General features: G+C 44.0%; 1 protein-coding gene and 1 long non-coding RNA gene across 5 annotated transcripts in view; one reads left to right on the top strand and one right to left on the bottom strand.

Moving 5' to 3' along the window:
• The window catches only part of cdin1 (CDAN1 interacting nuclease 1), a 63713-nt gene extending 45147 nt beyond the window's left edge, over positions 1 to 18566 (bottom strand). Inside the window, exons 1-2 of one of the 4 annotated variants that reach the window (XM_056426101.1) lie at positions 18107 to 18566; positions 9135 to 9275 (exon numbers count right to left, since the gene is read on the bottom strand). In XM_056426101.1, the coding sequence (XP_056282076.1) occupies positions 9135 to 9275; positions 18107 to 18258 (293 nt within the window). In that variant the 5' untranslated portion in view covers positions 18259 to 18566. Of the gene's footprint in view, positions 1 to 9134; positions 9290 to 9642; positions 9870 to 18106 lie in introns of those variants that run through there. The other 3 variants (XM_056426102.1, XM_056426103.1, XM_056426104.1) reach the window with 3 other exon arrangements.
• Positions 9369 to 11308, top strand: LOC130201266 (uncharacterized). The gene is made up of 3 exons (XR_008833157.1): positions 9369 to 9456; positions 10619 to 10746; positions 11196 to 11308. It is a non-coding gene; the product is annotated as an uncharacterized LOC130201266 (long non-coding RNA).
• Positions 18567 to 22363: the final 3797 nt, after the last annotated feature.

Genomic DNA, 22363 nt, shown 5'->3' with positions numbered 1-22363 from the left:
CCGGACCCTTCTGAAGCTCTCCCACTGCAGCTGATGGGGCTTTGGAAATGGAAACGTTCACTCCGGGAAGCTCGGACTCCCAGGAGTCGGTCAATTCCACGGGTTGCCATGGGTTACATTCATCACATCTAGTCAAAGTCAAACACCTGGCAGAGAGGCACACCTGGAGAACAGGCTGCTCCAACCGGGCCCTGCAGCCCCGTCGATCCTCTCCGCCCCACAGCGTCCTCTTGGTGGAAGATATTCAGAACAGCGACGAAGTGGTTTTGTGTCTCCATGCACTTTTCTCAATTCTCTTGGTTGTTAAAGGTAATGACGTTTGGTTCCATGTCAGGTGAGAAAGGTACGCAATGACCGACGAGGAGAGGAAGCTTACAACCTGCAGGGAGATATTGAGTCCACATAGACTTTGAGCTTCAATCACTCTAAACACTAAAATAACCAGTTCACACGTGAACAAAGCCAGAGGAATCTCAAACACTGATTTCTGTCTGGAGTCTCGGTCTGTGGCCTCATCTCAACACACATATTTAGATCCCTGGTTCAGCAGTGTTAATGACTTACCCCGCCAACCACCTCACATCGGGTCCTCCAGATGCCGTTTTTAAAGAGTTGTTCTGCTCTGGCTGGAGAACAGATAACTCTCAGCTATTTGAACTCTCCGGGGCTGGACTCATCACACGGATGAGTCGCGTCAAAGAGCGAATTAACTAATGTTTGAAGTAGAGGAGCAGAGGGGCAACTCTCAGAAAACTCCAAGACCTCAGCATTAATTTACACTGATGCTCGGGGACGAAGGGGCGCTGCCATTAAGTGGTCCATTAAGTGGTCAACTGTCAGCATGTGGACACTTAAGGGAGGACAGAAATTCTTCCACACTTCAACCTTGCACCTGAGCATTTCAACAACATTAAGGCCTTATTGTTGGCATGGGACCATCTCGATCCCCTGTAGGAACAGACATCTGTTAGGTTTTAAATGGATTACTCTCTGTAATAAGCATGATTACGGCCTAATTGCTAAATCTATACCCTGTTAACTTTAAAAGGGACATAAACTGCTCTAAATATCTGGGAAAACATATCGGTTTCAAAAACACTAAAAAACTTGATGAAGTTTAGTTTTTCTTCCTGACATCAAACAGTTTTCTGCCAACATCTCGTCCCGAAGCAAGACCAAATATTAAGATTTGAAAAAGATAAAAGTATGAAGCGATGTGAAGAGATGAGGGCAGACACCTGGAACAAAACCAAGAGCGGTCTGCCTTTTACAGTCTGTCAAGTTTCACACGCTCTCATATTGTATAATGGCCTTTTATCCATTTAATAGACATTAATAGTAAGTTATTGCAGACTTTACATTAATGTGTATCCAAGGTGTGCTCTCCTGGGCACAGTAGGCTCACTTCATGCTAACATACAGAGCCAGGTACAGTCTTACAGTGGGGATCTGATCTGGCTGCTGCACAGTAGCTGTGACACAGCCACCACTTTGCCTCCTGATGCCAGCATTAGAGGGACTCTCTCACTGGCTATTAATATAAACTAACCAATACTAACAATATTACAGACATATTCCAAATCCAGATTACATTTCGGCTTTAAACTAAGTTAATGAGCCGTATTTTATTCAAGTTTGTGCACATTATGAGAAGGATTAGTTTGTGTATGAAACGTTTTGAATGTGATGACAGAGATAAAGTAAAGGACTGAAGGCTGAACAACAACTGTCCTCTCAGAGAAAGTCTGGGGGAACCTGCACACAGACGGACACATCTCCGCTCAATAAGATGTCTCTGTAAACAACTGAGACCATCAATCTCTGTCTGATTTAATTTGCCTGCTTAATTGTATTTTGGGATTTAGAAATGTGTTTGACCGTTTGGTTTTAAACCGGTGGTACATTGTTTAAATGTATGAACACAAACAATTCACTTTTCAGAGTCTGTGACACTGCAGTCACGTCACTTTGACCTTTGTGTGGGAAGAAAACAACTAAAGATCTCCCCCTCTTGGTTATAATCGAGAACATGGGGAAACAGAAGGCTGGGAGACAGAAGAGTGCTTAGGGAATCATTCACTCTAAACCTAATTACCCTTCCTCACAACATCAGACAGAGCATTAATATGCACTGGCACCCAAAATAGTAAAGCAGCAGATTAAATTAAAAACAATTAGGGACTTTCACTTTGTCATTGGCTGGTATGCCTGTCTGGTCGGTGCTTTCGGCTCTATTAAGTTAGGCTCTGGTTATGCATCTGACGGATCCGCGTTTGAATCTCCTCGTGCATTCAGAGTGCGTCTTCAGCAAACAGGAGAAGCAGTCGCAGGAAGCCGAGAGATTCCCACCTAATTAATAGGATATGGGGGAAATTCAAGCGATCAATTAAATTCAAAATCTTCCTATTTACAAATAATTAATCATAAACAATAGCTGTAATTTAGGTAATGAAAGCCACCTGGCTAATGGCATTGGTATCATATGCTGCGGCAGTACTTAGCATTTGGTGGCTCTGCATGCAGAGTGGTGCGTGGTGCGACTCTTCAGGGCATGAATCCGGCTAATGAAGGCGGAGCACAGATTTTTACTAATGGCGACGAAGCAAATTTAAAAAAAGAAAGGGAATGACACGGATGAAATGAGTCACTCTCACAATGTGTATGGAAATATTGCTTGATTTTCACACTTGGATCTATTGACATCCACACTTTTATCGACAAATTATTAGCTATTGCTAGCCTCGCATACTTGGGATTTATACATAATCTCATAATAATAATAATTCATACGATATTATATAATGCCTTTACTTTCCTATAGATCAATATTTTATAAAGTGAAAAACAGCTGAGTGTTGAACACTCTGGATATGCAAATGCTGCTAATTATACATGCTGAGAGGCAAAACGCTCACATCTGTTTCTCAGCTAAGCCTACCGTCATCAGCAACAAAACAAATGTGTACCAACAAAAGATCTTTACGCGGTTCTGTATAAATGTGATGTATTGTGACAAGAAATAGAAACAAACACAAATCTCAGTGTGTCATGCAGCTTCAATCAAATACTTGCACAATGAGCACACGTGTTTACAGTTCAAATTAGTTTTACTTTCCCCCCCCGCAAAACAACTGTAAAGCCTTCTCCCCTTTACAGGCAATGCAGCAGCCGCCATGTGGACTCTTCACTGTAACCGCAGCCATGCTTTATTATTCTGTACTGTTATGTAGTGTCGTTAGTTTGCATGCAAAGGATGAGAAATGAACAGTATACTGTATATTTTGAGATTTTAATGTGTTCCCATAACTGAAGAAGGATTCACCCCCCCCCCCCCCCTCACTCGGCTCTCTACAGAGGGCCGCAGGACGACCAGCCTGAGGGGCAGTGGACAGACACGGCTTTAGCAGAAGCACAGCAGGGCATCTCACTGCCTCGTTGTTCCAATAGATGACCCCGACAAGACCAGAGACCAGAGACTAGAGAGACCAGAGACCAGAGACCAGAGACCAGAGACCAGAGACCAGAGACCAGAGACTAGAGACTAGAGACCAGAGACCAGAGACTAGAGACCAGAGACCAGAGACCAGAGACTAGAGACCAGAGACCTGAGACCAGAGACTAGAGACTAGAGACTAGAGACCAGAGACCAGAGACTAGAGACTAGAGACCAGAGACTAGAGACTAGAGACCAGAGACCAGAGACTAGAGACTAGAGACCAGAGACCAGAGACTAGAGACTAGAGACCAGAGACCAGAGACTAGAGACCAGAGACTAGAGACCGCCTTAATTGTGATCCTCCTGAAAAGCTTGGGGTCTTTATATGACCAAACGCGGTCGGACTTTAACGTCGCATAGCCGTTGTCCTCGTGTAATTATTGCCATCGTTGCTTCTGCAAATTCTCGTAGAAATTGAAACCGCGGTCCATGTTATCCGTCGAGTGGCGAGCGTCCACTGGTCAAGAAACACATGATGCTGACCCATTGCTGGGGAACTTCTATCATTCTGGGCAATTTGTTTCATTCTTCTTGTGCAGTTGATCCCAGAATGCAAAGGGAACCCGGGGTAAGAACCCGGGGCGAGAGGCGCCGCCATCGCCGCCCAGCTGGACCGGCTGCAGCCGGAGCGCTCCCCCCGTGTGCGTCGGGCTCTGGGGGTTGAGCGACGCCACTGACCAAGACATCGAACGCTATCATGGTCGTACTCACAATAAACCATATTCCTGTCGATAATTGTCAAATGTCCAACAACAAAGAGTTTCCATCCTTCAAGATAGTGTCTCTTGTAATCGCTTACTTAAACAAATTGCTTCCCCAAGTGTTTTTATCCATTGGCTTCACAATCTACTGTACAGTGTGCTTGGCGACGTCCTTCAGATATGAGGAGAAAGAAGTCATTCCTGGGCTTCCTAATCAAGTAATTGATTGCATCTATTATTCATGAACTCCTTAGCCTGCCATGAAGTTGTAAACTCAGCACAGTTTCTCTTCTTTCCACATTTCTCTGCTTACACTTCCTTCATCCCTTCCCTCTTCCAGTGCTCATCTAACCACGTAAAGCTGTGGAATTAGTTTGCCATCCTCTCAGCCCTCAAGGGTTGGACCCTAAGCCCCAACTGCCAGTTTGTGTTTTGTTCACTCTGGGCGAGCGGCGCTGTGCACCGCAGGCCGTCGGCTGCCCCCACGGGCGCGACACTTGATCAGTCTCTGGAACGTCATCGCCACTTCCAGGCTGCAAAAAGAGCTGTCGTACTCTACCTGCGCTAGAGCGACACCAGAGCACCTCGGTTGATTCCACAGAGACAATCGCAGCGATTACCGTTAAATGAGAGTTAAACGCTCCGACTGGGACATTCAGCACCGACACTGTTTATGAGTTTAATATATTCAAATCTTCGTAAGACTTTAAATGCCCTCTCATCTTTTTAAAAAGGCATTTGTTCCGCGTAAAAGTCCTCGATCCAGGCAATCTTCCATTTATTTTTAGGTCATTAGGATAATTCTGCCGTTTGATTTGCGAACACATTATTTGAATTTCTAACAAGATTCCTACTCTTCTAAAAACGACAATTGATTAGGGTGTGCAAGTCTTAACCCTCCTGTCGCCTTAGGGTCATTCTGACCCGATTCAATGTTTCACCCTCCTGTTACCTTTATATTTACTAACATATTTGACCCTTTGGGTTCAATTTGACGCCAGCAATTAAAACCTCCAGAAAATTATTAGAATTAATATTGTTTTCCAAGTTTAAGTGTGAGGCACTTTATGTTTGTTTGTTGACTACCGAAAGAACACCGACATTAAACATTGAATGGGGTCAAATTAATCCTAAGGCGACACGAGGGTGTAATATTGATTCGGGTCAAATTGACCCTAAGGCAACACAAGGGTTAAAAAAACAAACACATTTAACATAAAAATAACTGTAAATGGATTTCCAAAACTATGTAAAACACTGTTAAATATAGTCTCATAGAGGAATAATAAAAAAATTAAAAAAGGATAAAGAAACCACAACAACACAGATTTAGTGAAACTAAACGTAAACAGAGCCGGTTTAATGCATCGTGTCTGTTATCAAATCCTAAGCTTCCGCCGGCATGTAAAAAACACAGGATAAACACGGCCACAATAAATAATCAATGAGTCCCTGAGCTTCATCCCGGGTCCAGATATTACCATCAAAAACAAAGTGTCTGTAGCCAAGAAATCACCATATCAATGGCACATCCCACAACTACCCTGTCCCACGCTCTCCTTCCAAGGATCATGCTAGATAAACCCCAAATAACAGAGAAATTAACAAATGCTTGACATTTGCTCAACATCCATTATTCTGACACTTCTTCAGAATTTCAAAAGGCTGAACGCATGCTTCATCAACATTCATATTCCCAGAGCGAGCCCGGCACCATATTGCAGCCCCTCAGTGCTGATGAAAACGGCACATTAGGGCCCGATCCGACAAACGTTCAGGGACTCCTCACCAGGGAGCTCTGTCTGTGTGTCTGTGTGTCTGTCTGTGTGTCTGTCTGTCTGTCTGTCTGTCTGTCTGTCTGTCTGTCTGTCTGTCTGTCTGTCTGTCTGTGTGAAAGAGAGAGATGCGTTTAGAGGGGAGGGATGCTTCACACTTTACTTTTTAAGCATTTTCCCAAACAGAGGGGCATCGCCCCCTTTCTGCACACCCTCCTACTTCCATGACTGTGAAAGCCATACGAGGAGTGAGCTGAATGGCATTTTAAAGAGGGGGGGGGGGGGGGGGGGGTTATCATTACATCCAAATTCATTCATAATACAGCACAGAAGGACACAGAGGACTCTCATGCTCCCTCCCTCTTTTCCTCGCCCTTCTCTCTCTGGGGACAAAGGGTGGAAAGACCGGGGTCCCCCTCCAGGCCCAGGGGAAGCCAGGCCAGGCCTCAGAGAGCAGCCCATCATTTCCAATTCTAATACGTGGCAAGAGGAGGACCTGATGGGACCGATGTCACATTTCTACCCACGCCGACCCGTGATGAGCCGTCCCGCCCCCCTCGCTGCCCAGCCGCGGTCCAGATACGAGGACATCGCGGCCGGCTAAAAGGAGGGCGAGGAGGAGAGGGCGAGAATGGGGGTTGATATTTGCATGTCCCTCCATTGTGAGTGGGGGTAAAAAGTGACAGCACCGTGTCCAATTCTTTTCCCCCCAGAGCAGCTCGGGCCCGGCGAGAGGCCGGGCTGACAGATGACTCCCAACATCTGTGTTATGCAGCCGTTACAGATGAGGGACTCCACATCTCTGTCTGTCTGGGGGACACTCCCTCGCCCCTCCCACTGCCCACACTCGCAGTGCAACAGAAAGACGGACAGACTTTCCGTGGAAATTACCTTGAAATGGCCCTTTAACAGCCATTTTATTCAAAGTTAAAATGTTCCTCCCTTTAAGTCCACGAAAAGCAATGATTATGAAATGGGTTTGAACTCGGCATTCAGAGGTTTCAGGATGATGCTTATTCATATTGATATACGTCATTGTCATGTAATTATAAAATGGTGATAAAAAAAAGGCCAATAGTGAAATACAAAAATTTCAAGAAAACATTTTTGTCCTGATATCAAAGTGAGTCAGGACATGGAAAATTGCAAGTTAATTAATAGAAAGGATAATAATGTAATGTAATATAACGTATACATATTCTCCACTGATTCACATTAAAGACTAATATTCAATAACTCCTTTTAGTATTTAATTACAATTTTGCTTAGAAACATTAGTCAGCAAATTGTAATGTAATATTAACACGGAACCGTGATCATCGCAATATGATTTCACTTAAACAAAATAACACAGAACTATAGTCCACCCCTAATTAAAACTAAAAACTATGAGCACACATGTTCAAACTAAGAATAGCATTAGTTTGATATAATTATTAAAAAGTTGAAATAAAGTACAAATACAACAACATATGTTATGCTAAAACTAGCATTTCAAATAATAGCTGCAACATAAATGTGCCACACGTCCCTGAAAAAACTCCAAGGCCTCCGTCATGACGCGAGCAGACAGAGTCCAGCGTCCACTCGACACGGCTTGTATCTGTTGGAAATCGACCCGTGCGATGAGAAATGATTTGATTTCCAGATACCTGTCTCTTCCAGAGAGATAGAGTGCAGCCTTGTCCACAACAAACCCCGAACCCCCTCCATCCCACCCTCCTGCCAACCTGAGCCTGGCCAATATTTACGCAGTGGCAGGGCTCCCACAGTCCGAGGGGACAGGGGGGGACAGGGGGGGGGGGCTGCCGTGCCTGAGCGCATGCTAAGAGATGATGGATGGCCTAGTCGATATGTTATGTCTTAAGAGCCTGATTTCCTGCCAGTCCAATCACTAACCCTCCAGAGCCCAGCTCAGCTGATTGGACAACCAGAATAATTTTGCAGGCTGTGAAAACACGGCTGCCGAGCCTGTCTGTCAGGCCGGCGACGAGACGCGGGGATCTGAAAGAGCAAGGGCCTCCCCGAGATCGGCTATGGTGAACGAAATGATAACAATAACCAGCAAGACTAAACAAAAGAGCCGGCACCTCCGGGAGAGAGGGATCGTGCAGAATTATTGGAATGCAAGCGCCGCGTGTTTTCCTTTAATTATTACACCCACCAGTTCCACTTCTTGAAGAACTGGCATGTGGACTGTTTGTTAAAGACAGTTTGGATTAGGAAACCAAAGGGAGAAAGGAAACTAAAAATAAATATGAGGAGGACCTCCTAGTGTCGGTGCCTGAACATACAGGATATTGGATGAACTTTTTACGCATGACTTATTCTGTAAAATGCTGACAGTGACAACAAAGCCCAGCTCCAGCTCCGCCGTGTCCCTCTGGGACCCGATACCTTCTTCTAGATTGGTGATTAGGGCACAATGGGAGTAGGAAGCTCCAAATACATACGACTTTGTAAGTGACCTCGGCGGGATCAGCCGCGCCGTGCTGGAGGCCTTGGGGGATTACACGCGTTACGTTCAATAAAGCGAGGGCCCTCAGTGTCAAGGAGAAAGGCAAACACAACCATTAACCTCGCTCTTCGATCTCTGGGTGTGCCGGCACTGCGCGGCTAAACATTGGCCGACGCTGCGGTGGAACAGAAACCTGCGTGGAATTAATTAGAGATCATAAGTGGTGAATTAAATAGGATTATACATAAAAAAAAAAAAAAGGAGACACAAAAGAGACTCAGGAATACATTAATCTGTGATTGGGAGTTGGTAGACAGACAGTAAAGGTGTCGCACATTATTCTGGATTAAAACACAGATTAGCACTTCAGTGGCTCTTAAATGGCTCTTATTGTGGTACTTTGTAGTTCGACTATGTTGAGGAAATGTTAGTTTCTGTATTCTTGTTGCTCTTAGTTTGTTCTCTAGGTTGATGCACTTATTGTAAGTCGCTTTGGATAAAAGCGTCTGCTAAATGACATGTGATGTCATAGAATGTAATTATCTTATCATAATTGTATTTTGTGCATTTTAGACAATAATCAATGACTCCATGTACAAAAGTATAAACATATGCTTCAGCACAGCAGTGGGGTCTGTTTACCTTCTGGGTGAACACACACCTGCAGGAGCGAACGGACACAGTGCATCACGAGCAGGACTCACCCCGGGAGTCGCTCCCTCAGCGTCCTCACGCCCTGCCGGGTGGGTCTCAGCTGCTCGGTCCACCGCACCACCTCCTTGTATTCAGCTCGGGAGAGCCGCATTCTCATGCGACTGCTCTGCTGGCCGCGACACTTTGACTGGCTGCAGAAACACAGAGTGAGAGTTTAACAGCGGATGCTCGTGGAGCAACGTGGAGGAGGGTGGAGCAGCGTGGAGCAGCGTGGAGCAACGTGGAGGAGGGTGGAGCAGCGTGGAGCAACGTGGAGCAACGTGGAGGAGGGTGGAGCAACGTGGAGCAGCGTGGAGCAACGTGGGCTCAGAGGTAAACAACGAGCTGTCAAACCCAGCTGCGACGCTACCTCCTGCCTTGCTAGCCGAGGTTAGCTTAATGTTGTGGCTAACGCGACACCGTGACATAAAATACCGTCTCCTCTTCGAAAGGGTTCTGGAGGACTACTAACTGCATCGGATTGTCAAATATAAGTGTAGAGCGATAAATATCACGTACAAATCATTGTTTACCATTAATTCCTGCCGCATATGTGCACTTCCCGATAGCGGCTTCCCGCTAGTAAATTGAAGCTGTGAGCAGCGATGTGATTTGTCGATTCATCCTCGAAGCTGAGTATACCAGCAGGTGATTGGTTACTTGACGGGACGAAGGCGGAGCCCCAGCTGAGACGCGCTGCTCATTGGCTGCGCCTCGGAAGCGTCGCTGGATCGTCGTTGAATGCAGGAGGTGATCGATATGTCTCCGTTTCAGCTCGACTGCTCTAAAGCAAACGGGCAGGGGAAGTATTCTAAAGAGGGGAGGAGGGGAAGAAGCAGAGGAGGAGAGAAGCCACCCCGGTAAACACAGCTCACGAGTTATGATCAATAATGTCGCTGCTGAGCGGCACTTCTGTGCTCACATGCAGTTTGTTTGCATCTGGTCCTTCTCAAATAATATATGCTCTTTTGTTTTTAATTTGAAACAAAATGCATTTGATGATCAAGTTGCAAAGCACAACACATGTTCCTTTAATTCCACTTCAGTTTAGGCTCTTTTTAATTTAGCAAATCTTAACATAAAAGTTTTTAAAGTGTTTTCATCATTTATCTAATTTGATTATGTTACACTTCCAACATTTGTTTTGTTTATTGTTTTTTGTAAATATGTGTGTGCGTGTATTTATGTGTGTGTATGTGTATGTATATGTATGTACATGTGTATATGTATATATGTTTATGTATATATATATAGGTATATGGTTCTCTGAAATAAGTTTTTTCGTGAAGTCATAGGTTAGGGCACTTATAAGCTTGATAGCTTCAGCCTTGACCCTTTTGGTCAGCCACTTTCTTCTTTTGTTGTATTTTGATTTTTGTATATTTTACTGATCGAAATAAACTAAACTAAACATACAATTTAGCTCAATTTAGCAAAAAGTCTACAAAAGTGACATCATTAATGTTCATATATTGTGTTTCTTTTACATTTGCAGGAAGGAATTCTGCCTCCCTGAGAAATGTTGGTCTGGGCTTTCCTCAATTATTTCTGAAAATCACAAGACATGTGTGGTCCATACCAGCTGTGGGTCCCCGGGTCCTCGGCACCTTTCACCTCACCAAGGTAGGGCTTTAAATGCCCCTGGCAGAAATATGTAAATTAGGCAAAGAATGATGTACTACTGTAGAAAAGATTTGTAACGCATACAAGAATATTGTTAAAATTATTAAGGATATAGTTTTTTCACTTGTGTTACTCCTTACATTTCAAAGGAAATATATATCAAATAGTTACAAATGCAAACTGGTATTTAAGGGGAAATAGACAATAGTAAATGAATGATTTGTTGTGTTTCTCTATTTCCCCCTGAACCATATGGATGCCTCTGACTGGAGTGTTGATTTTAGACGACTATTCGATAGGATTCAAATCTTTTAAGACCTAATTTGTCAAATACATGCCCTTGAGATCAATATAATTTTACAATGACATTGTTGTGTAATTAGTCTCTGAGCAGTGCTAAACCTCACTCGACCCTAATAGATTTTCTCATTCACCTTCTATCTTAACAGACCAATGCAGGGAAGTCTCACAGTCATCTTGTGGTGAGTTTCAGGTATTTCTAATTTATTTTTCAAAAATAAAACAACAATATCTCCACAGATAATTAGTCCAAAAATTAGAAAAAATCTCAACTCAAATTGACATAATTGTCTGCAAGCCTATGACTACACCAAACCATTCTGTGAGTGGAGCATTCTTTTGACAACAACATTGGTGATGTACTCCATTGTGGGTGAACAATGCACCGGTGAGCAGAAAGGCTCTATCTGACCTGTGGTGCATCAGAAAATAGAGCTCATTGTTGTTGGGCAGTGTAGTATGATGTCTGAGATGAGCTGAGGTCTCGGCCGTGCGTGCACAGTCCCTGGATCTGAAAGGGCTCAGTGCTCTGTGCCTGCTACAAAAGAGAGCTGTGTAGTGGGATTGGTATGGCCAGATACGATCAGGGCCTCTGAGGAAGTCTGGTCTGATTGCTACAAAGGGCTGAGGTCAGGGGCAGGAGGAGCAGTTTACTCATCTAGGTATCAGAGGATCAGGGGGCTTGGTGGGGAGCCGCGTGTGTAATAGGTATAAAAGGATCAGTGTAATGTGATGGTATAAAAAGATAAAAATCAGAGAAGGAACCCGTGTAGTTGATACCAGGATCCTCCATTTAAAACTTTCACATAAATAAGCAGGGGCAATAACAGTTGCAGCTTTTAAAAGGATCAAAATGTCGGGTTCTAAAAACAATTCCCCAAACCACGTTAAATTTCAAGATGTTAACACCAATTTACCTACAATCCTATTCGATAAATTTTTTTCAATATTATCCGATATTTTGCCAATCTTGAACAAAATAACAATTACTTCTTCAGCATCTATTAGTGCAAAAGATGTTTACACAGCTAAAAATTTGAGAAGTTATGAGTTAAGTTTAAATCATCCTGTACGTCAGCAGCCTTTAGTCGCTGAACCATGTTGCGAAGTCGGGGCACTTGGCCCGCGTTGCTGGTGGTTCGACATAAAGTATAGTGAGACAAGTGAAAGACGCATTCCTGCCAATTTTACTTCTCAAAGCATTGCATGTGTTGCTCACTATGAGTTACCAGTTATCGACACGTAAGATGTGGCTAGTAATGTAAATTCACAAGATGATCTGTAGCCCGCATCTCTCAGCATTTTTCCTCTTAGTCATGTCTTTAAAGATCATAAATTGAATGCCATGGATGCATTTGTAGATGAACTAAGCGCAGCATAAGCTGCTATCCTAGTATTGTGATTCTTCAATTGTCTAGAGGATACTATGTATATGACTTTGACATTTGTTGATTCTGTGTGCGAAAGTTAATAATAAGAGAGTAATAAAGAGGGACAGTGAAAAGTTATAACGCATAAGATAAATTTTAGAGTCGGTAATTAGAAGTCTATCATTTAACGATTAAACTAGATCAATGGTACAATAATTGAGAGCACAGCGGATTGATCCAGCGAATGAATGTTGAGCAAAGAACTCGCGAGTATCGATGAATTGAATCCTAAATTATTCTAATGAAAAGCCACACGAAGTGGATCTCTACGTGATATGATCCTTAGACACTGATGATTATGACTGACGGTAATTGGAGATTAAAATGTCGCATGAAGGAGACTGATCAGGACCGAGGTCGATTCCGAATTCAAATTTCATAGCATGTGAATCTAATAGACATCCGACACTATCTATGGACCATGTAGGCTGGTACACTTCATAAAGTAGCAGAAGTCCACATGCTCACAATAAAACACCAGCTATGATCAATTACTCGTGTATACAAGTGTAAAACATAATAATGACATCGAAAGTACCGAGGACGATGCCGTGACACGTACCAGACACCGAGAACTTTCTTCATAGACATAGTCCACTCTTGATAAGAATCACGTTGAACTTAAGTTTATTATGTAATCATAGACTTGCCAATCTTCTTGATAAAAATCGTGGCAGAAGTACTTCGTGCCTCTCTGATCCATGATCACCCTTGAGCATGAGTATGGCTGAGACTTGGTACCTGATGTACTGTCATTAGCATGAGTCTGCAGTCAATCGTGTAATGCTTATATCACTAGATCAAACTGCACGAAATCACAAGCACGATTTAACCAGAAATGATGTAGACGTCTTGACAATCCCCTCTTGACTAAACTCTTAGTATGCAAAAACATGGCTAACATTCAGTACAATTCATTGAATCCAAGCACACTCGCAGATTTGACTCTTCTATCATAGAATCTCTTACAGTGAATGTTACGAGTGTAGGCATGCAGAGGATAACAGAAGATTTCAAGTTTGCTCTAACATTCCACTAGCGATCCCACGTGAAAAGTCCTAATTACCTCACATTCATCCAATCCAACAACAATGAATCGCAGCTAATACAGACCAAAACGAGCCCAAACTCTCATGCAGATGGCTAAAATGTTACTGTCAAGTTGCACTTGAAATGCGATGTAGAGCAGCAACGATACTTACGGTTATCTTTGTGCTTGAATGCCTCTGTGCTGTCGTAACTGACTTCCACTACTTTAAGTCTTGCAACCAACTATCCTTGATACCATCGGCTACATTCAACTTATCGTCTAAGTCAATGTGCTGCAAGTACTGCAAACTGATAGTAGCGAGTGATTATGCTCTAATACCTGCGTAGCGAAATTATGATGTCGAAATACTTAGCATGATAGTGAAGCTGTAAAATGAACGTCAGATAAGGCGATGCCTCACATACTGACTACTGATTTACAAATCAGTTTCAACCAGCAACGGAAAGATATAATCTACTGACCTCTAAGGGGCCAATTAAGTCTGAAACACCTCAGTTTGTGAAATACTGAAAATCGCTCATTCTTTCTCACTCTATTGGACAGTGCTAAGTTTGCTAACGAACTGGTCAGTGTGTCGTGGCAACTTAAGAAGAGGCATAGCTGTCAAGGCATTAGCAAGTAACGTGCTATATCGTAACCCCATACTTTTTGAACAATGCCAAACCTGTGAACTCTAGGCAGATTTGTTGTCGCCTAGCACGTGTATGAGAACTTTCAAGAAGCCGGAACCATTTAAAGACGTAGGCTTGTATGAGTTACTGACGCTGTCAGCACATAGAATTCTTTGACCACATATAGTAACCGTCTCGGTAAACGATACGTCTCTAAGATCAAATCTGAATCATGGCAACAGTCCTTCTGGTCGCTGCGTCTGTTATGCAATGTTCCTCATCTTAGTCTGCAGTGACAGGCATTACCTGTCTGAGTCTGGGATAGTCACTGTTTGTCATTCCTAATGATCGCTACGCAACATATCAACACGCTGCACGTCTCAGTTGTCTGCGCCGTACTTTCGTAGAGTGAGTCTTTGTCTGCAGCCTGCGACGGCCTCCTGTAAGTTCCTGCGTTCCTATAGAAGCCATGGATCTTCACGCTCTCAGTGGAGGACTTTGCTGGAGGCGTGTGGGGTGTCTGGGTCTCAGAGCTGATCATGGTTGGTATGCAGCATGTGCAGGGAAGTCGGTACTTGTTCAGTTACCAGTCCAATCATGGAGTGATCTCTAGCGAAAGTCTCGGATCCATTGAACTAGAGTCTCAGCGTCGGCAGCAGTCTCCATGATCTGGCAGTGTGTCAGCGTGCATATTCTTTCAGTGCTTCCAATTGATCGGTCGACTAGTTGCCCATAAACGTGCTTTCAGGTCAATGGCTCCGTACTGTGTCAACACGTTCTGACCATTTCTAGACTGTCTCTGTCGCACTCCTACTGACGCCGCCTACAGCATGGATCTAGTCTTCTCCCGTCCTGGATCATATGAGGTCTTTAGCATGTGTGCTGCTGGTCTCCGAGGGCTTCAGTGTTATTGATTCAGAGCTTCAGATGGTGCACAGTGTCCAGTACGTCCGGTCCAGGTGACGTGCAGGTTAGAGTCGAGAGACGGTGTAGTCTGAAGGCTTCCGGTCTGTAACGGCTTCCTGAGCGTGGATGAGGTGATCAGTGAGGACTTTCTCAGTGCTTATCTGCGGTGGAGTCTCGGCAGGTCAGAGAGCGTAGCACTGATGCTGTTCAGTCCTCTGACTGTGCCCATGAGTCTGTGAAGTCAGAGTATCTCAGATGTCCTTGCTTCTACGAGGTATTCATTGGCTATTCGAGTTTATCATTTTGCGTACTAACAAGGGTCTGATTATGAGATAGTATCATCCCAGTTCGCCAGGGCAGTGTGAAGCGGCTCGATGTGTCGTGAGTTTTCGCTTTGTCTTCAACTTTCAATCTCCGTACTGGCTTTGTCCGGCCTAGGAATTTCGCGTAACGTTGACTATGGCTAGAGCTCGGCTAGGGCGAGCTTGTAGTATGGGATCTGATCGAATAAGTGATAGGGTGCGCAATTCCTAGGCCTCAGGATAGTCGGTGTGCTGCAGCTTATCAGGTCATGGAGGTGAGATTACGTCTTCTGAGGAACCACGGGGTCGATAGTCCATGTTGTTGAATACTTGATGTATGCTGTTCGTGAGATTTGTGTTGCTGTGAGCTATTGATGGTGTCACTCGGTCACGACCGCTAGGTGGAATTCTAGATTGTCGTCATGTTACTTTCATGGGACACTACAGCATTGATTGACACGCGATGTTACTAAGCTGTTAACGTGCTAGCTGCAGTCAAACTATGTGGCGGTTCATCTATGTAATGTCGGTAAGCGTAAATCAGATTGATAATCAGCTTCCGAGAGAAACAATCAGCCATGAACATGTCAAGAATAGTTGATAATGTATTCACTGTTAATCTCGTGAAGAGTGATGCTATTGAAGGCCTCTAGTGAGCTCCTGTACCTTAGAGCTCACTTTAGTATGATTCAGGGACTTCAGATTCAATATGTCGAATCAACATGTTTAATTTGATGAGCATCTTAAGATCAGCGTATTAGGCTAATTCCGTATGTGATTCAGTTTATTGACAAAGACATGTGAAAACACGTACAGATGGAAGCATTCACGTGATAAATAGCGCTTATACTATGCAAGTTAATATAGAGTTATCCAAATATGACAACTTATCGCATATTGCGAAAATCGAGCCTAATTGCAGTCAGAATTTAAGTATAGTTGATTGTACTCTTCTGGGTACACGTAGTCAAGTCGCACTAAGTTAGATTATAGGACATCATTGTGTAAGACTTCTAAAGCGTATCTTAAAGATGACACTCACATGTATTATTGCCCTATGTAGGAGATGTGTGAGACAATGAATTCAAGACCAGGGTTCTGTAAGCAGTCCTGACCACCGTCATGTAAAGATCATTATCAAGATGCATTTATAATGCTCATATCAGAACAATGTCAGCATCATATTCAGCACATCTTCATGAGTCTGTCAGAGGATCACATGTCAGCAGCTGTCTCCACTCTTGACTCCAGGCACTGCCAGCATAGTTCACCTGATCGATTTGGCTCACATGCATTAAGCACTGACCGATGTTATTTCATCGGCATCCGACGTGCTGATGACATACTTGGTGCGTTTGCAAGCTGGCGATTGCTCGGATCATGTTGTTACAGGCTCCATGTCATAAGATATTGAAAAGAGCGGCAATTGCAAAAGTGTCATGGATGTCAGAAAATGTGCGCGGATCTTGGAAAGTGCTTGAAAGTCAGTGGTTTGTAGTCTGAAGGCCCCGTGGAGTGGTCCGTACTCATTGGAGGACTGGATGCTTGGATAAGGTCAGAGACTGAGAGGTTGCAGCCCGGAGTGTGAGGTTGACGGGTCTGGCGACATGGAGAATGTACATTACAGAGATAGGGTGAGGAGGTGACGTTGGCTTAGGAAGACTAAGGGTAAGACGTGGGAAATTTTGCATTCGGATAGGGACTGCGGTCTCTAGTGAGGCACGTGCTGGCCTTTGACCTCACCAGTTGAGCTCAGGAGCTCCTGTACGTGGCGCACTCTGCCTGACAGCGAGCGTGCACTGCCATCTCTTAGGCTCTGGACTTGCTACCGTGGGTTCTCGTGGTGTGCATCACTGCAGGACTGATGGCGTGCAATGATCCTCTCCATCCTTGATCTCGGCTCCCAGGGAGCGTTTGTCGCCTAGTAGCGTGGAGTGTACAGATTATGCATGTGATGATCTGTACTTAGGCCTTGGTGTGACTTTATGCTTTGCTCATGTGTCTTATGTGCTTAAATATATAGCTTGGAATGTGAAATAGTATACTTTATTGTTTACCTAATATTACATTGCCTATCATAGTCGAATTAGCCAGAAATTAATATCTTCCAGCAATTAAATTAGATTATATTTTATTAATTTAATTTATACATAACATGTACCTGGTAATTTGTATAAAATTATAATTAAATTATGTTTCCAATAAAACTCAGTTGGAATAGAATTGAAATATGATTTCAATATTAACTTATGGTCAATTTGATAAATACTAAATATACGTTACAAGTGACATGAAATGGGTCTAATCCCATGTACAAGTAAATTGATATAAGATTAACCTCTAAAGTGAAACATTGTTAATGAATCTTGTTGTAAACTTCAAGAGTAGAAATCTTTTACATGTAAGTGGATGATGCTTTGCTTCTTTAAAACAGTGATGTGTTCAATGTAGTCGCCAAGATGGAAGGAAATAAATGTATTTGGATGTCTTTGTACTTAGTCACAGCATTCACGCAGTCTTAGATTGAGTATTTTGTACTTGAGCTGTAAGTGAGTGAATGTTGAGACTCGGCGGCGGTGGCGACGGAGCGGTGCTGGACCTTACCTCGCTCCGCACTCCCGGGCGCGCTGCAGCGGCGCCGCAGCGGCCGCGCAGCACGTCGGCCCGCACAATGTCACCACTTCATACACGTTAGAAAAATCCGTTGAAGGAAGAAATGTTTGCGTGGCTGCTTGTGGAGTCGTAATGAAGGATAAACACCTGAGACGAGGCGACGCGGCGCAGGCCCCGACTCGGCCCTCGGCTTTGAGGCTCAGCAGGCTCCATGCACGTGATGCAATGACAGCTCCTTGAGATGAGGGGGGGGGGGGGGGGGGGATTAATTCTTGCTCAGTGTAAAGAAAACTATTCATAACAGCGGTGCGTGTGAAAACATTAACAATTTTTCATATAGATCAAAGTGGCCATCTGGTTAAATTCACACACAGGCTGTACCTTATTCACGCGCCTCCTTTACGACTCTCGTGGGTTTGCTTAGCTTTCTCTCTTTTCTTCCCCCCTCAGGTTTGTGCAGCACTTGCAGAGCGAGACTCTCAAGAATGTGTCTAATTTAGTGGCTAAGAGGCAGATTTATACCTGTGCTAGTTATGGAGGAGGTTGCTCCCTGGAGGAGCGCGATGACTGTTTACGGTCGGCCGACAATGCCTGAGCAGATGATGAAGCACCTGCCAGAGTCCCCCCCCCCCCCCCCCCCCATGTCTGTCCCGTTCTGTCTGTCCGCTCGCCCCCCTTCCTCTTGCTTTCTTTCTTCTTTCACTCTTCCTTCCTCTTCCCTCTCAGCCTTCTCTCCTTCCTGTCTCCTTTTCCTCAGCAGAGCCGCTTCTCCTTCAGTTGCCGTGGAGCTGTGCATTTGTTCAAGCGTTCTCGCCGCTCTCCCCGGAGTGAACCCATCTCCTCACTCCGTCTACCGCCGAGAAGAAGAGAGTTTTCTCGTCTCCACCATTCTTCCTCTCTCCCTCCCCCCTCCACACACACACAAATGCTGGATAGACACATCCAGAGCAACGCGCACACACACACACACACACGCACACACACACGGCGAACAGGACTGTGGTCCGCTTTTGTTTATGACAGGGAAAGGCAATATCGAGATTGTTTCAGAGTAGTGTCATCACGTGAAATGTATCGCTGCCAGGAGTGTGTTTTATATGTCTGGGCCCGTGGCTGAGGCCATTTTGGGAAACAGAAAATATCATATTGTATGACCTCCTCGTGTATAAAAGTAAACTATCAGCTGTAAATCTGATATGCAACTACAGTAGTGTGTGTGAAGAAGAGGGGAAGTGACTTCTCTATGACATGGAGCTCACTGGTAAAACAAAGATCAGATGTTCGCAGTGTTGGAAATTAATTTTAGAAATATCTGTATTGATGTATATAAAACAGAAATATTTTAAAAAGAAGGCATTTTTCTGATAGGCCTGCATTGATATAGTTTTCAATTTCAGAATTCCTGGATAAATGTGAAATATCAGTATTTGTGGCCACAAAATAAAGACCATTCATTTAATTTGTGTAACTGTGATTTCTGCTCTTTTACTGATCATTTTCCTCAAAAGAAGATTATATTTAACTGCGGTTGTTAATTGAATTGTTTTTAAATCTTTCCAATTTTCTCTGATATTTCAAAGGTCAACTTCTTACATGAATAAGAGAAATATCTTAATTTCGCAAAAATAGAATAATAAATAGAGTAAATACAAATATGCTGCCAGCTCCTGTATTTCAACTTCCAAAGGCGTTCTTCTCCCAATTTAAATTATATTTTTGGCTGCCTCAAAATATATATTTCCTGCAGAAAATTAGTCTAAATATCCCAAAGCTTTATTTATGTCTCTCCGTATGTCTTTTGAGTATTAAATAATTAAGCATTGACCAACTCTTGGCCAGTTCTTCTTCATCTTTAAATCCAGGCTGCATTAGACTCAATGGGCCGAGACTCGTTAGTGTATTTGGTATGATTCTGCACCTGTAATTAAGTGTCAGTTGATAAACACACAAACACTAATAATACCCAGAGCTTTTCTGGGCGAGCCGTTGGTCGCAATAGCCCATCCATCAATGTCCCTAATGAGGCTGCATATAGACAAGTCAGTGGAGGCTTCCCGGGCCGCTCAGTCTTTTCTTTCTCGCTCACTATGATAACCGCCCAAATCCCCGGTAAGATGATATCAGCCGAGATAGGGAAGATGTGTGTGTGATGTGTGTGTGATGTGTGTGTGATGTGTGATGTGTGTGTGATGTGTCCAAGCCTGCATTCTTGTGGGCGTGCGTTAGGGGTCCTGTTCAAAGTTCCCATTAACCTAACTGTCATTTTAGTGCCGGTGATGTTAATCAAAACCAACTCCATTAAGTGTGAGGTGCTTAATATGGCTTCTGTTTTCAATGTCGCCATTAATAACATGATGCAGAGAGGCCAACTCGAGAAGCTAATGAGGTGTCACAGGTCATTTAGACGAATCAGAAGCCACCACAGGACATTAGCCAAACAAAGGGCTCTGCTGCAGCGTGAGGCACAGGAACACGTGTCTGACGCGACACCACAACAACCAGGTCCTCTCCCCTTTCTGCCCAGCCTGTTTATTTATGATCTGAGCAAACCCAACATTCCCCACTGAAGTTCTTGTGCAGTTTATGAGCGATAATCCTCTTCCTGTTTATTTGAATTATAGATCTCTCCATGGCTCTCTCTCTCTCTCTCTCTCTCTCTCTCTCTCTCTCTCTCTCTCTCTCTCTGAGGCTGCAGAAGCAAACAGCACAGAACGTGGTGGTCATGTTTTACCAAGAGAGAGTTCTTCAGGCCCTCGAGCCACAGGAAGGGTTTCCTGCTCTGGACCGGCACCGGGCCGGACCGAGGCGCGGTTCGGCCCGGTGCCGGCGTCCTGCCTGGGCGAGAGGAGGTTTCACAACACGACAATAGGGGAGTTATACAGTTAATACAGGAGTTATTGAATGGACTTATGATGACAGCGACCAGTGTTTGACGGTTACAGTGTCCGTTTCTTCTTGTAAATCTAGTCACCAAATATTGTCATTTTTGCACGTAATATATTAATCTAGCTAGTTTTTTAATTAATTCACCCGTAACCCAATCAGTAACCCCAAAAAATGCTCAGCATAATTTCTCAAGGAACAAAGTAATGTTCAAAAATAAAAGTTGTTTAGTTTACAATCATATACATCAAAGAATATCTGAAAACACTCTTACATTAAAAAAACAATGAGTGAGCGATGACGTCACACAATATTTGATCATTTACTTTCACAAAGAATGACCTCAGATTATTTTGATACCGAAGGTGGTTGCATCCTCTTTCCCGAGACCTCACATATTTCATGTCCGTCCTGAGACGTCCCAATTTTTCCAAATGTTCACGTCCACCTCGTGATTATTTTTGCGTTAATGCAACAAGAAGCAGAGAGCGGTCTGGAAATACTTTCAGACTTTTTTCTTTGTGTCGGTACAAAAGCAGCAGCAGCAGCGTGTCAGCGAGTAATGACAGAGGAAGTGACGTCTGACGGCTTTGGCCCGCCGCGGCGGTTCGGTTCCTTAAGAGCAAGAGGAGGTGGCCACATCTCAACGCTAATGGAGGAGGAGAAAATGGCCATGTCACTCCTGTCAACGTATTATGTTTTTAACCTAGACAGTTGTTGTCGCTCTCGCAGGCCCATAATTTTATGCCATTAAAAGTGCGAGAGGAAGGGAGGGAGGGAGGGAGGGAGGTGGGCTCTGGAGTGAACGATGCTGGGGTTTCTCTACCTCCTGTTCCCTCCACGAGTCCCTGACACTTTTGTCCTGGAAACTTTTGGCATTTCTTGAAAGCATAACGACTAGTTGGAGCTTTAAAGTGATCATAAAGTCAATCATGTTGGCTTGAATTACCCAGCAATCTCTGTCAGTTAGTCCTCTCAGCCATGTGTGTGGGAGTGGGCTGTGGACGTGTGTGTGTGTGTGTGTGTGTGTGTGTGTGTGTGTGTGTGTGTGTGTGTGTGTGTGTGTGTGTGTGTGTGTGTGTGTGTGTGTGTGTGTGTGTGTGTGTGTGTGTGTGTGTGTGTGTGTGTGTGTGTGTGTTGATTTGCACACGTGCGTGATCCTCTGTGTACATTAATGCGCATACTTTAAATGTGTGGGAGAAGTAGAAGTCAGACACTTGGCGATGAAAAGAATGAAAAGTTATGGCGGAACTAAAGTCACATTGTTGGCAAAAAGCCAGAAGTCAGGAGAAGAAGAAATTAAAAACGAGACCGTGGGGCCGAATCCCGACGCCCTGCAGGCCCGCCGACTCTGACGACTACCACTAATCGAAATCTGTTGGCGGGAATTACTGTCACTTGTTCTTATTTGTATGCATGACAACCTTTTTCATCTCAAAGAATACGAGACCCTTTACATTACGGGCAAACATTTGCAATTATGATGAACTCCGCCAGCTTATCTCAGAAGGAACAGGTTTT

This window comes from Pseudoliparis swirei, chromosome 11, assembly GCF_029220125.1.
Source record: "Pseudoliparis swirei isolate HS2019 ecotype Mariana Trench chromosome 11, NWPU_hadal_v1, whole genome shotgun sequence".
NCBI lineage: Eukaryota > Metazoa > Chordata > Actinopteri > Perciformes > Liparidae > Pseudoliparis > Pseudoliparis swirei.
The sequence above is the reverse complement of the archived record's forward strand: the minus strand, read 5'-3'. Positions and strand labels throughout refer to the sequence as shown.